The 14,025-nt window shown below is 46.1% G+C and overlaps 1 protein-coding gene across 1 annotated transcript in view; it reads right to left on the bottom strand.

Annotated features, from left to right (window-relative positions):
- The window catches only part of SNRPA1 (small nuclear ribonucleoprotein polypeptide A'), a 103,457-nt gene that overhangs the window by 40,354 nt on the left and 49,078 nt on the right, over window positions 1-14,025 (bottom strand). Inside the window, 3 exon segments of the mRNA XM_069625021.1 lie at window positions 11,495-11,518; window positions 11,520-11,571; window positions 12,000-12,079. Of these exon segments, the coding sequence (XP_069481122.1) occupies window positions 11,495-11,518; window positions 11,520-11,571; window positions 12,000-12,079 (156 nt within the window).

Raw genomic sequence — 14,025 nt, 5'->3', positions numbered from 1 at the left:
TACTCCGCAAATACCTCCTCTCTCGAGCACTTCGCCATCTTCCTAAGGGTCACTCTTTTTCAAAGAAACGAGCTGGGGTAGATCGGTCTTCAGCTGGGGCCTCCCTCTGGAACAGCCTCCCTGCCACTCTAAAACTTGAGAACCATCACCGGTTCCAGAAGCACCTCAAGACCTTCCTCTTTTCTTCTGCCTTGGCTCCCCCTCTTCCCTGCTGATCTGTTCTCTTGGCACCGTTCACCTGACCACCCTCTGTCCTCTGGGCCCAGGTACATGCTCACCCTGCCACCCTCCCGCACTGCCTCCGGGCCACCCCCTTTTCTTCTTCCTGCACTTAGACCTACCCCGTCAGCTGCCTTAAACTTAGCACTTGCAAATTGCTGGCTGCACTACCACCGTTTGTTGCCTTTATTATTATTTAATTATATATTATTATATTATCTATTATGAACCCGTTTCTCCTCTGCTTCGCACTTTCCACTTCTCCCCTCTACCATTTACTTTTCCCCTCCCCCTCTCCCATGCACTTGCACGTTCTCAATGTCACTGGGCCTAGTAAGATCTCAGATTTGTTCTCCCCCTTCCTTGCCACGCTCTGAACACTTGGCTTTAGACATTGTACTATGCAACCATTGTTGCCCGTGAATTTCTCTGCCATCTCACGCTCCTCCCCCTCCAGCCTATGACTTCTCATGCGGATGCCTGTAAAATCACTGGGCTGCAGTTATACCTTCACGTTAGCGTCCGTGGAGGATGAGTCAATCTCTTGTGTCTGGGATTGCGCTTGTAGAGTGCAGAACAGCTCCTGGAGCATAACCCTCCATGATTCAATATCTATATTTACTTCTCTTTGCCCTCAGCGGTTAACCAATTGCCACACTGATGTCTCTGCCAGAGTCAATTTCTTTAAGTCCTGCCACCAATGCCATACACTCTGGCACTTCTGTGCTTTCTAACCCATGGCTATTCGATGGTTCACGAGAACATACCCAAGTCCTTCAGTTTAACATGTCTTGTTTGTTTTGGCTGTGGAAACTCTCCTAATAAACAGGCTTTGAGGGATTGCACATGCAACCTAACGTCTACTTTGGCCAATAATTGTGTGATCTCTTCCCAGAATGTTAATATATCAGTATTTGTGCGCTTACATTTGGGGCAACAATGGTCTGTTTTGTATTAAAGCTTGACATTTTCCGGGATGTTAAGTATGCTCTGTGGGTTACATAATTGCAGGAGCTGCAGTTATCCATTTCAACACTATTCAGTGGTATTAGATCACTCACTCCCAAACCCCTTGCACAAATTGTTCCTTTAAGTCCTCTTTCCAACTTATTTGGGTTTGTATAGTCGCATCTTCCCGTTTTCCTATGATCAGATCATATTTTTGCGACACTGTGTGGCCCCCCTCGAGCGTCTCCATCATATCGTCCTCTGTAAAATCACCTCTTTCCAAGTAGGGAGGCATGTGTGATGTATTGTCCTGCGTGTTACCCTGTCAGTCCCTACATCTCCCTTCTTGGAGTAAATCCCCGATCATGGCCACCCCCATAGGTTCCCAGCGTTTTCTCAGTCTCATTCTGCGTTGCTGGTCCTCAGCTTTTAGTGCCACCAGCAGAATTTGGGGTGAGCAGGGCTCACTGGTACCTAATAGTTTGCAGTGTTCCGTGAGGATAGCTCAGCAGCAACATGCTCGCCTTGGAAGCAAGACGACACGGAGCAACACAGGTTCGATCCCCGGGTCCACACTTAGAAAACTCTGGGTATTAAGTGCGTTAGAAATTACCTATCATATTAGGCTCTGCACCATATTAATTTCCCCAGTATTAACATGTCATTCACACAGGGATACTAGATCCCACCCTCCCTGTGTATATATGCCTGCCTCTCAGTACGCGGGTACACTCAAGAGCCAGGATGAACAGCATAGGGTATCAGGGGCATCCCTGCCTCGTGCCTTTCTGCAAGATCCACTGTTCCGAAATCTGGCGGCCTGTCTTGACTCTGGCTACCGGCTGGCTGTATAACAGCCGTACACATTTGGTGTAATTTGGGCCCATGCCGAATCGTTTGAATGTGGCCAACAGCCATGGCCACCTAACGGAATGAAACGCTTTGACTGCGTCTAGTGAGGCCACAGCGTAATGGTCAGTGCCCTCTTTGGAACGGTCTACTATGTGATGCAACCTCCGAAGGTTCCCAGTCATGTTCCTGCCGGTTACGTATCCTGTCTGGTTTGGGTGTACCAGTGTGGCTATTACTGTCTTGAGTCGGTTTGCCAGTAGGGCTGTGAATATTTTCACATCTTGGTTTAAAAGCGAAAGCAGCCTATATGAACAGCATTCGGTATCTGGCTTATTTGGTTTAAGTAAGGATATAATGATGGACTCTTATGGACATCGGGAGACCCTCTGCATTAAACGCTTCATTTAACAATAATAATGGGGGCAACACCTTTGCGAAATATTCCTTATAAAAGTCACTAGGCAAGCCATCTGTGCCTGGTGCTTTACCAGTGGTTAGCCCTCTAATTGGATCTACCAGTTCCTCTAGTGCGATAGGCGCTTCTAGTCTTGCAATTGCTGTGGAGTCCAGCCTTGGGAGGTCTGTACTAAAGCCTCATCGATGTCTGCAGCATGTTCCCCTGTCCTGTCTGCGTAAAGCGCCTTATTCTAGAAACCCATTGTTTACATCTACTTGCGACACATGCAGCACACCGTCTTTGCCCCTGATCGAGTTAATCATACCCTTTTGTGTGTCCCGCTTGTACAGCCAGGCTAACATTCTAACCGGTTTATCCCACTCAGCTTGTTGGCTTTCTACATATTTTGCATAATTCAGCTTTCCTAACCGATCCCAGTGTCTTATATATTCAGGTCTTAACCTATTCACTTTTGAGCTGTGGGACCTGTAAGGAAGAATTCTCAAATATGCTAATTCCCTCCACCTTGGAGACCCCCAGCAACATTGCTGGATTTTGAGGACTTTATTTTACCTGGAAAGAGCCTTTTTCCGCCCCCACTCATGTATTTTGATGTGTGCTTTACTCTTGTGCTCTTTGACTATGGAGTTTTAGATGACTCCAAAAGGCATCATCTTTTCATGTGTGCTACACAGCACCCTCAGTGCAGTGACGCAGGGAAGCTTTTCAGGCTGTTTCAAGGTTGAAATACCTTCTCTGGGATAAACTACTTTTTCCCAGAGAATGTAAAGTTAAATTGACTTTACTAGTCTTTTTAAATTCCTAGACCCAGCACACACCATCTTCCTATAGAATGCTGGAGGAGTTATGTAGTATCCCCAGTCTCTAAAAACTCACGTAGCAGTCAAATGGTACCCCCTTTCCTATCGAAATGGCTGGTGGCAGTGGTTTTACAACAAACTACCATGATTTTTCCCAACCGCGAAAACCAGTAGCTAAAAATCGCCAGAGCTATGTTTTTCAAGATGGCACCTAAAGCACCTTTGTTTAAACAGGACCCGGTCTTTTTTTGCCATTTCTTTTTGGAAATGTCCTTCTAGAGTTGGTCTCTGCGCACCAAACCAGGTTTGGTCCCTTTTTTCCTACGCCTTTGGTGGGCAGGAAGTCGGGGAGGTGCCCGAAACTCCCTGTGCTTAGTCTCCTCTAAGACCCAAATGCACTCTGGCGTGATCGTCTGGCTGACTGTCCAGCAAGGACAGCCACCCTGCTGGGCGAGTGGCAGCTAGGCTGGAATGAATGGGAGAAAACTGATTAAAAGGCGAGTCTCTTGGACTGAAGGCAGAACACTGGAACAAAAGAACCAAAGACAAGCTGGAAAAGGACAGCTGCTGCAACTACTGGACCATTGGTTTGCCCAGTGGAGCCCTGCTGCAGGACCGAATCGCCAAGTTCATCTCGACAGAGAAGCCCCTTCAAGGAAGACTTCTTCCTTTGAGTTGGTGGGACCAATCAACTCGTAAACCACCTGGATACCATTCTCGGAGCTGGTTAGGATTAACTGGGGTGGGGATGTTGGGACCCCAGCTTGTGTGCTTGAAGAAACAGCAACCGGAATCGAAGAATTTCTAATTTGCCAGCTTTGTGACCAGTCCCCGTGCAGTGCAGGAGTCCCGACATCCTCCCTCTTGTCCACACGACTGAGTCTCAAGAACAGCGAGATCTGCAGGAACTGAAGTCTTCAGCTGCAACTTTCTTCAAAATAAGGTACTGTGAAAACCTGACCAAAAGAACTTACCTCTCACTGTGAAAGTGCATACAACTTTGGCACCTTACAGGCCTAGTCGGCTTGAGACCGACATACAAACCTTCTTCCATGAACTACTTCTAAGAACCGTGGCAAAGACTTTGTTTTAAACACCAGAACCGTTTTTCGTTTAGTTTATTTATTTGTATAGTGCAGCCAAACCATGGGGTAACTTGGAGCATTAAACATATAACACAACATATCTGCTTGCCGAGGTGGCAGGGCTGACGGTGAGGGAAAGGTATTACTGAGTACAGAATAGATCCTTCACTTTGGCTCTGAACGACCAAAAGGATGGGTCAGCTCCAATGTCCGTGGGGAGCAAGGTCCAACATTTCGCAGCTAGCACACGGAAGCTCGCTCCCCCTGCTGTTTTCAAGTTAAATTTGGGAATGTTCAGTTGGTGCAAGGGGATCTGATTGGTCTGGTGGTGCATGGTCTTGAACATTGGCCTGATAAATGCCTCTCCCTGACAGCACCTCAATATTTATGTGTAATGACAAGTGGCAGCAATTTAATTCTGTCACGAACAGGAAGCCAGTGAACTTCCTTTCTAAAAAGGTGGAGATGTGAGCCGTGCGAGGTAGATTGAGGACACATCTGAGGGCGTCCTGTCTAACCTGTAATCTATTCAGATTTTGATTAGTGGAGCCTAGAAAGAGTGTTGTGGACAGAATCAGAGCCCTTGCCAAGGTGAGGCAGCTCTTAGTGGGCAGAAATGGTTTACAAGCATTGATAAGTTTATTAGTGTAGGCAGTGGAAGAGATAGTGGCATTTATTTGTTTAAGCGAGAGTGTAGTCAAGACGGACACCCAACGTTTTCACTTCATGCGAGACTTTCATAATGTTGCTGTCAATAGTGAAGGACTGGTACCGGGGGTAGAGTTTGTTAAGGAGGGACTGGGATCCCACAATCATCAGTTCTGTATCGTTGTTTAAGCAAAGGCTACGAGTAGTCATCTAGGCCTGGATTTCAAGGAAGATTTCATTTAGTTTTACAACATCGTTGTCATAGCAACCGGTAAGGGTGATGAGGACCTGGGTATCAGCGTAATTCGTGTATGTGACACCCAAATAGTCAAGACGAGCAAAAAGACGAGCAAAAAGAAAAGTTTAGTAAAGTTGTAAAGCGTAGGAGAAACACATGACACTTGGGGGACTCCACATTGAATGGGGACTGGGTCAGCCGCGGCCAATGGGGCGAAGACCCTAGTCATTCTATTGGAAAGGAAGCATTGAATCTAGTTGGTGGTATTCTGGTAGAATGAAGTAGCCGAAGACAGGTGTTGGCAGAATTTGATGGTCTACCAAGTCAAAGGCTGCAGACAAGTCCAACAAGAGCAAGATGGCCAGCGTGCGCCTGCTTTTAGCTTCATCCATTTGGATTTGTCCAGGATGGCCGTTTCTGTCCCATGCCTGGGGCAGAAGCCAGATTGTCGCAGACCTAGGAGGTTGTCATCTTCCAAATGTTGCATTTGGACGTATGCCACCATATAGAATTTTCAGGAGAAACAGGAGAGTCGCAAGGGGTCTATAGTTGGTCAGTATATTAGGGTCAAGATTGTTTTTTTTTTTTTGAGTAGTGGCTGGACCAAAGCTTCTTTAAGGTTGTTCGGGACAGTCGAGTTCATAAATGATGAATCAATCTGGGTGGTGATCAAAAGGAGCCAAGTCTTTAGCGCCATCCTTGATAACTGGGGCTAAAACTTATTTTACCTATACAAGACCTTAGTCCATTGACTTTGGCCTACCTATTGCTTTGAATCAACTCCTCTGGTGAACCCAAACTATTTGCACTGTTTATGTAATATTTGTTTTATTAACTTATGACTTTTTGCTCCTATTTCAATGCTATTTGCTCGTACTTCAAGGGAGCTCAACTGCTTAGTATTCAGTATTGTACTATAACTTGTGTGATGTTGGATGCCTCATTTAGTGAATGCTTTATAAAATGATAGTGTAATAAATGAAGTGTTTTTACCAAGAAACCTTGAGTCGAAGTGTCCATCTGAATACTTGTCATTGCAGACCTTTATGCAACACGCTTCCAAGCTCACATTCCCTCTTGCGATAAGCCTGGCTGCTCAGCTCGCTACCAAAAACTGTGCGGTACAGACTTATACCAAAGGTTGTTTTTGCTTACACCTGTAGTCCTACTTTTGTGTAGTGGTCCCAGAGGGTACTGCATGCAAACTCTGCCTAACAGGACCCCTCCATCTCATCCGCTTGCTCCATTCGTTCCACAGCAGTTTTTGCCTTCACCAAGTCTTCTGTCATTATAGACTGCATACCGCCTGCTTTGGCTATTACTTGCCCTCTAACTACTACCTTGAAGGCTTCCCATAATACTCCTACTGATGCCACACTGCCTGTGTTATACTTTAAGTACTCCACAATACTCGAAGGTGTTCCCTAAACGTCATCTCTTTTAGGGATTCCGCTCTTCTCCACATTGGTATGCAGGCTCTAGGGGGCATCACTTAACACGCAACTAGCAGCGGCGCATGGTCTGACAGCACTTTAGCTTTGTAGTCTGCTGCTGTGAATTTGATTAGCGTCTCTGCAGTAGTGAACACATAATCTAGTCTTGTATTTAAGTTTAAAAGGTGCTGTCTGGTGAGAGTATCCTGACTCGCATATGTAGGCCTCTCCAGGAGGTCTACCAAATTACAATCTGTGACCAGTGTATAGAGCTTTCCCAGGCGGGGCAGGGTGTGAATATTTGTTGTCTGGCCTGTCTAGTATCGGGTTCAGTGTACAGTTGAAATCCCCACCAAATTACTGTGCAGTGCATGGTCTGACCCTGGGATACAGTGAATGGGAAAAAAATGCTGTCGTGGTTCGGGGTGTGTGGTTAATTAAACAGACCTCCCACTTTCTAGGAAACCATGGATAAGGCCCATCGTGCCTCCATTGTCCATCACAGTCTGCCGCACACGCAGGGAAACTGAGGGTTCAATCCATACAAGTACCCCTCTAGCATACGCAGAGTAAGGCGTGCCCCTATTGTGCTACCACCCATTTGTTGGCTAGGGCCTTTTGTTGCTCTGGTGTCAAGTGTGTCTCCTGTAAGAGTGCCATGTCCACCTCATTACGCCGTAGATAAGGCATTACCCCCATTTCGTTTAATGCAATTGTTTAGGCCCTCGACGTTCCAAGTGACTACCTTAAGGTCCGCTGCCATTCATTCTGTCGTCCACTACACATTGTTAGTCTAACACCCTGGTGTTGCTTGCTATGTGTGGTCGTCCTCGCTGGTTCCCAACTTAAGAACTTCCTCCCCCACACCCCTACCCCAAAACATCTGTTAACCCCACCAACAGTTGTACAGCAATGTTCTCCATGCTCAGGCATTCCAGCTGGTCACCCCTGCAGCGACTGACCTGTCCTGTGCCAGTTGAGCGGCGGGTGGATACTTAACCGTCAGTATCCAATAAAATAATAGTCTTGGGTGGAGGACGTGCCACTGCAACATTGACTAGTCATCTTGGAAACTGTGTGTTCCGACAATAAGCTGCATCAGTTCTGAAATGATTCCATGTGTTAACGCACTAATCTTGCCGTCTCACTCCAGTCTCTAAACCGCAGTGTTGCCAGTATTAAGTCCATCATGTCCCTGTGTCTTCATTCCTTCGTTCCTCAGTCTTCGATTGTAAATTCTGTGTATACATTCACCTGTGCGCGTCATAGTTTTGAAAAACTCAGCTTTTGTATATAACCTTCAACTTTGCCGGGTATAGTAACATGTATTTGAGGTTGGACTCCCAAAGCCTTTTCTTGGGGGAGGCAAAGTGTATTCTTGATTTCTGCACTTGGGAGTGTATAATCCGGGTACGCCGTGATTTTTGATGAGGGCTGCGTATCGTGCCTCCCATCCTGAAATGTTCCAGGATCTTTTCCCCATCCTTGTAGTTCAGGATTCTAGCGATGATGGGTGTTGGAGGGGGGTGTTCGGGTGGTTTCTATGTGCACGCTCCACTGTAAAACCGTGTGTACGTCGTTTCTCTGGGCCGATCTCCTGCTGCCGCAGATTAGTTAGTGGTGTTCGTACCTTCTTCCCCCTCCAGGAGGCCTATAATCCTGATGTTCTTCTAGCTCTCCCTTCTGCATCCTCCACTCTTGTTTCTAGGTTCTATCTACTGTTGCATTGTCACGGCATTTCTCATGTGTCCTTAAGGTTTGTCGCATTCAGCTCCACTTGCTGCTCCAGAGACCCAGTCCTTTCGGATAATGCACGCACATCTTGTCTTAGTAGATCAACATCAAGGCTAATGACGTCCATCTTGCTATCCAGTCAGGATGGAGGTCTGCTATCGCTGCCAGCACTAGTTGGTCATAATTTATTTTGTCCGTCTTATCCGACTGTGCCTGCACAACCAGTGGGGCAGATGCTGCCATAGCTTTTGTCCTGGTGTAGCTGGTGTAAGAATCAATTGTAGGTCGTTTGCATCTTCCTTTGGGTGCCTTAGATGGCATGTGCAGTGGTCTTGTGGATATAAGGTGTCCTAGTACCGTTTATAATTGATGGTCGCCTACGTTGCTACTGCACAGGTTTATGGTCCCGTTGCACTGCCGGTAGTATTTTATGCTTGACCCCTGTGCATCCTCTGCAATATCTTATGTCGGGGCATAGGAGGGCGAACATTCACATTCCCCCTTTCTTGCGGGCTGTCTGGCACTGTACCATTTATAGTCCCTCCTCTTCTGGGGGCTACCTGCCACTATGTTGTCCTACACCTTTACGCCTCTCCCTTTATGTGGGGAGGGAGGGTCACCCTTTAGTCTTCCACAGGACCTCGTGCCGATATGGGCCACCAGCCACTGTTGTGATGTCGCCCTTTTGCTCCCTTACATTGTGTGAAGGGGCAGGGGGAGGGGCTTCTTTACACCGCTAGGCCTTCCTCTGCAGAGCTTGCTCGGGTCTGTTTGAGCCTGCTCCTGCTGCCACTTGTGCCCAAGTGCCTCTGGCTGGGGGCCTAGGTCTTAGTACTGCTTACTGGCACAGCCTTGCTCCGTGCCCCCCCCATGCACCTTCCTGGACTGCTACCGTTTGTTGTTGCAGCTGCACTACTGGGCGTCTCCGCCTGGCTCGTGTCCCTCCGGCTGTACTCTTGCCTCAGCTCATCCTCCAGGTCCATGGAACATCGCTGGATGCTAAAGTGTCATAGCTTCCCAGTCTCTATCTGCGCGTCCTCAGCAGCAATACCGCTTGGGACCAACACACCTCTGGCTCCTGGCTGAGTTGCTGCAACCCTCTTTTCCCTCCCTCTCCCCCTTGATTCCAGTCAGTGGTGCGTTACACCGGGGCTCATTGCCATCTTGGTGACTCTTCGGCGCACAGGCTCGCTTCCTCCTCGGGCCCGTTCTGCTCACAGACCATGCGTTTTTCGCTGGTTCATGTCCAATCGTTCGAGCTAGGGTGAGTAGTTGCTGCTCATGCATCGCTGGCCCAGAGTAATTGTCTCTGTGCATTACCGCCCGGATTCAGACGGATCACGCAGGAGCTCAACAGAAACGTCCTCACAGCATGGCAGTTGGCCACGCCACACTGAAAGGAACATGTTGAGAATGATTGCCAAGTAAAATGGAACAAGTTTGACGTTTTTACAGTGTGCGCGTAGAAGTTAGCATTATCTATCACACATACGTAAACTGAATCTGCCATCTCAGATTTTAAAAAAACATCACTGTGGTTAGCAAAATATTATTTTTAAGTAAATTAATTTGCAAAGCAAACAGTGCAATTTTGAATGCATCCAGCATTACATTTTTGCATGGTTTTGATTGGCGAGACATCCCTCTGTAGCACATCTAGAATCAATATGTCATACTTGGACAAAGTACAACCCCTAGACTGAGTATGAATAAACTGGAATGGGTTAGGATTTGTGGAAAAGTTTGATGTACAACATTTTAATGAAATACATTTTATAAACCGATGTATATAAATAAAAGTGTGCGCATGATTGAAGTATAGCTTAGCAGTACGCTAAATCATTCACAGCAAGGTTTTCAGTATTGCCCCTCAAAATCGTAAACGTTGGCCTCTAGTTTTGAATAAGTCAGAAATGTAAATCGCACTAGGTCAATCTTTGAGTCGTACTTCCAGTGGCTGCGGTGGTTGCTCTTCACAGGGACCCATGGGCTGTGTCATGGCTGAGGGACCGGACAACTCAGGACACAATTGTAACCAAACAGTCTCAAGGCTTGTGGTGCACAGGTTACATTAAGCAAACAAATTTCAGCTCGCCAGAGGAGGGTACTTCTGTTGAACGGCAGATGAATAAGTCACTCATAGCTTCTGCCCCTCCCCAACCCCAGTACCGCACCAGTGAGAAACGCTAGGCCACTGTACCGCCTTAAGCTGAAGAAGGCAAGAATAAACAAACCAACATTGTAACAATATTTGTGCATGCATTAGACACAAAGCAAATGTGCACTCAACATGAAGAGCACGTACACCTCAGTTACAAAATCCAATTTAGACCAAGTGGGCCACTCAACCTGGACCAAAGGCAGTCCAGGTGACTTTCAAATATTTTTTTAGAAGCCTACCGATTTAGCTAAAGCTGGCCTTCCAACCATCACTAGGTAGCCCTTGTGAGAGGACTGTCCCTAGAGTGAGCTGATGTACCATCCTTCTAAGATATACTACACTAAATTGCGGACATACAGGAACAGGAGAGAGTGTAGTTTGCTTTTCAAAACCCTTAATCTTAGCAAGCTCACCTTCCTAGTCCCAAAGGGTATAGCTCTCAACTCACCCGCTTTTGGCGGGTGTCACCCGCCTTGAAAGCATCACCCGCCAAGCTCCTCATTCGCCCATTCACTTCTATGGGCCTCTCACCCGCCAAAAAGAAAAATCGGGTGTTTTCACCGCCTCAGGCTGCAGCAGTAAGCAAAAGCTCCCAGTAGGGGGCTTTTGCTGCTTTTTTAGTGCCGCAAGGACAGAGCGAGGAGGCTGCCTGAAATCACAAAATGGATGCCCCGTAGTGCTTCCAATTTTAAAGTTTGAGCTTCATTTGCTCAATACTTTCCATAGGGATATATTAGGTTTTAATTTTGGCCATCTTTTTGGCCAATAATATTTCTGACCGAACCATTCCTTTAAAGTTTATCAACACTGTTATAAATAAAATAATTTATGGAAAGTTCCCAGCAATCAGTCAACAAATGAAAAGGGTGAACAAAATAAAATGAACATCAATAACTATTACAATAAGAGTAACTCCCATTCCACGCACAACAGATAATCATGAAGGTCCATGCATTACCTTTATCGCTTCCACGTCTCCCGGGGGATGGACCAGCCTTCTTTTTTTCAGTTGGTAAAGCAGCACCTGGGTTAAAACTAAAAAAAAGGAAAAATGAAAAATAAAAACTACAGTAATATGTAATGTTCAGCCTCTCGAATCGTCCAAAGACCAACTTTGGAAACCAATTCAAAACCAGTGTAGTATCTTATCTTGGTTAACATACTGATACAATAAGGCAAAATTCCCTCCAGAAACACCATGCTTTATGCACTAGTTGTAGCCGTTTGACCCCCAAATCTCTGCGCCTCCAAATTTTCATTTGGTGGAGTTGCGGCCCAATACAAGTTAATTCCCCCAATGATTTAGGATTATTTCAACCATTGTTCAATACAAAGCCTCATCGCCAATGGCAGCCCAGCACCAGAGATGCCACGCCGTCCAGGACATCCAATTTCTATAAAAGCACAAAGACAGGGTGTTTCTGAAGGTGAACTCCATCTGAAGTTGGATATCTGTAGCTTACGTTTTCGTTCTCTTGGCAATATCCTTTGCAAGCTGCACACCCCGCTTGCCCTTGAACATTGTCGCTGCCTCCTCGCGCTCCTGCAGCGATACCATACACACAAAAGGTTAATGTAAACGCAAATGGTGCCACATTTCATAGGTCTACACTCATACTGCAACAAAACGGGGAGAAAGTCTCTGGAAAACAGATAGGCAATACCTCTATAGCAACAGTGCAATCCAAACTACATAAGAAATGGTTCGAGTAAACCAGGAAATTGCTAACAGACTGTCAAATACCAAGAGCAGAAAACTGGAGATAAAAGCCACTCATAAAAAACAGTATCTAAATCTTCTCAGGACTACATCAATAGTTTCCATTATCCGTATACCCTAACAAAGGGGAAGGCTGAAAGCAACTATAATTGGGCGTTGAAAGACGTTTAACTACTGGAAACACAGGAATGACATACATTACCCCTGCAATCGCATTTCTGGTGCTTGTATAAGCTTAGATTCACATGTGCTACATATAGTCCGACATCTTGCTGTAATCGCAGAGTATTGTGCCTTTTCTTCCTTCGAAAACTGAAAAGGGAAGTAATGTGACGTGTTGTGTACACAAAATCCTATATGCAGCGAGTTCCCCGGTTGTTTTTTGTTCTGCCGTGAGGAGCCTGATAGAATGCCTGAGTGCAGAGAAAAGATGCAAGATGTCTATGCTCCTTCAACTTCAAAAGGGGAAGGATGGACGTGTGCAAATCTAAGCAGAAGCAAGCACCAGAAATACAATTACTTTGAGTAATGCAGGTCTTCCAATGCTTGTGAATCTGCTTAGAATCACATTAGACTTGTAAGCAGGAGATGGTGGTGGGATGTGTGAAGGAACGGTGTAAAGAAATATCTTTACACTGCCTGACCGAGCTGAGACTCAGTCTTAGAATGCATCTCTCAGCATTAATGCCGAGTGAAAGTGAAGCGGCTTTGCAAATATAGAACGGGTTCTAGTCGTAAAGGGTCAATCTTAGCAAGAAAGTAACCTAGGTGGATGCATTTAACAATCCACCTAGAGAGAGTGCTGACTTAGACAGGGTTCCCTTCTCTACCAGCAGCAACAGAGACAAGGAATTGGTCTGTCTTTCTTAGTGGTCTGGTTTTATCAAGGAAATGCACCACTGCTCTCCTGACATCTGGTCTATGGAGGGTTCTTTTAGCCAAGTTAGTGGGATTCTGAAAGAAATTTGGATTTTTGATGGATTGGCTCACGTGGAACCTAGAAATGAAATTGGGGCGCAAAGCGCGGGTGTGTGCGCAGTACCACTTGTCTTAATGAATGGTAACAAATGGGTCTTGAACTGAGAGCCTGCAGAGAACCAACTCTCCCGATAGAGGTAAGAGCAACCAAAAAAAGCAGTTTCATAGGCGAGAGCCTTAAGACTTGGCTTACGCATTGGCTCAAAATGAGGGCCCATTAGTCTTGCAAGAACAACATTAAAGGGTGAAGTCTTTGAACCTCTTGCATGAATGACTGGAATTCTCAAAAAAGAAACCTTGCACCGAGATGTGGTTACGCAGAGAGGGCAGCACAGTGGACTTTGAGTGTTTAAACAAATCCTGAAGCTAACGGTGTTAGATAAAAGGACTATGCATATTTATATCACGCACCATTGACCCGGAGGCTTAAGGGCGTGCCACAGACAAATACAAACAAGGAAATCAGTGATGTTGCAGAATTACTAATTATTTCAGACATACGCCAACCAGAAGGTATAATTCCCTTTAGGTAAACAGTCAATAGGGTTGTTTTTAGTATTGCACAAGATGACAAAAGTCTGGCGTTAAATTGCTGTGCCCCTCCAAGAATGTCCATACATCTTTGGAGGTGCCCAAACTATGACATGAGCCAAGCAGCTAAATTGAGCGTTTGACGGCATGGTTGCAGTGTAGTTTTCCCTTGGTCTTGTGACGACATGTTGTATGGGCAAGGCAATTTCCTTGGTGGGGAGTGAGACCGTCTCATGAGATTAGAGAACCGTGGCTGTCAA

This window comes from Ambystoma mexicanum, chromosome 11 (genome assembly GCF_040938575.1).
Source record: "Ambystoma mexicanum isolate Mex_15411 chromosome 11, UKY_AmexF1_1, whole genome shotgun sequence".
In the NCBI taxonomy this organism is placed as follows: domain Eukaryota; kingdom Metazoa; phylum Chordata; class Amphibia; order Caudata; family Ambystomatidae; genus Ambystoma; species Ambystoma mexicanum.
This window is presented reverse-complemented; position numbering and strand designations above follow the sequence as displayed.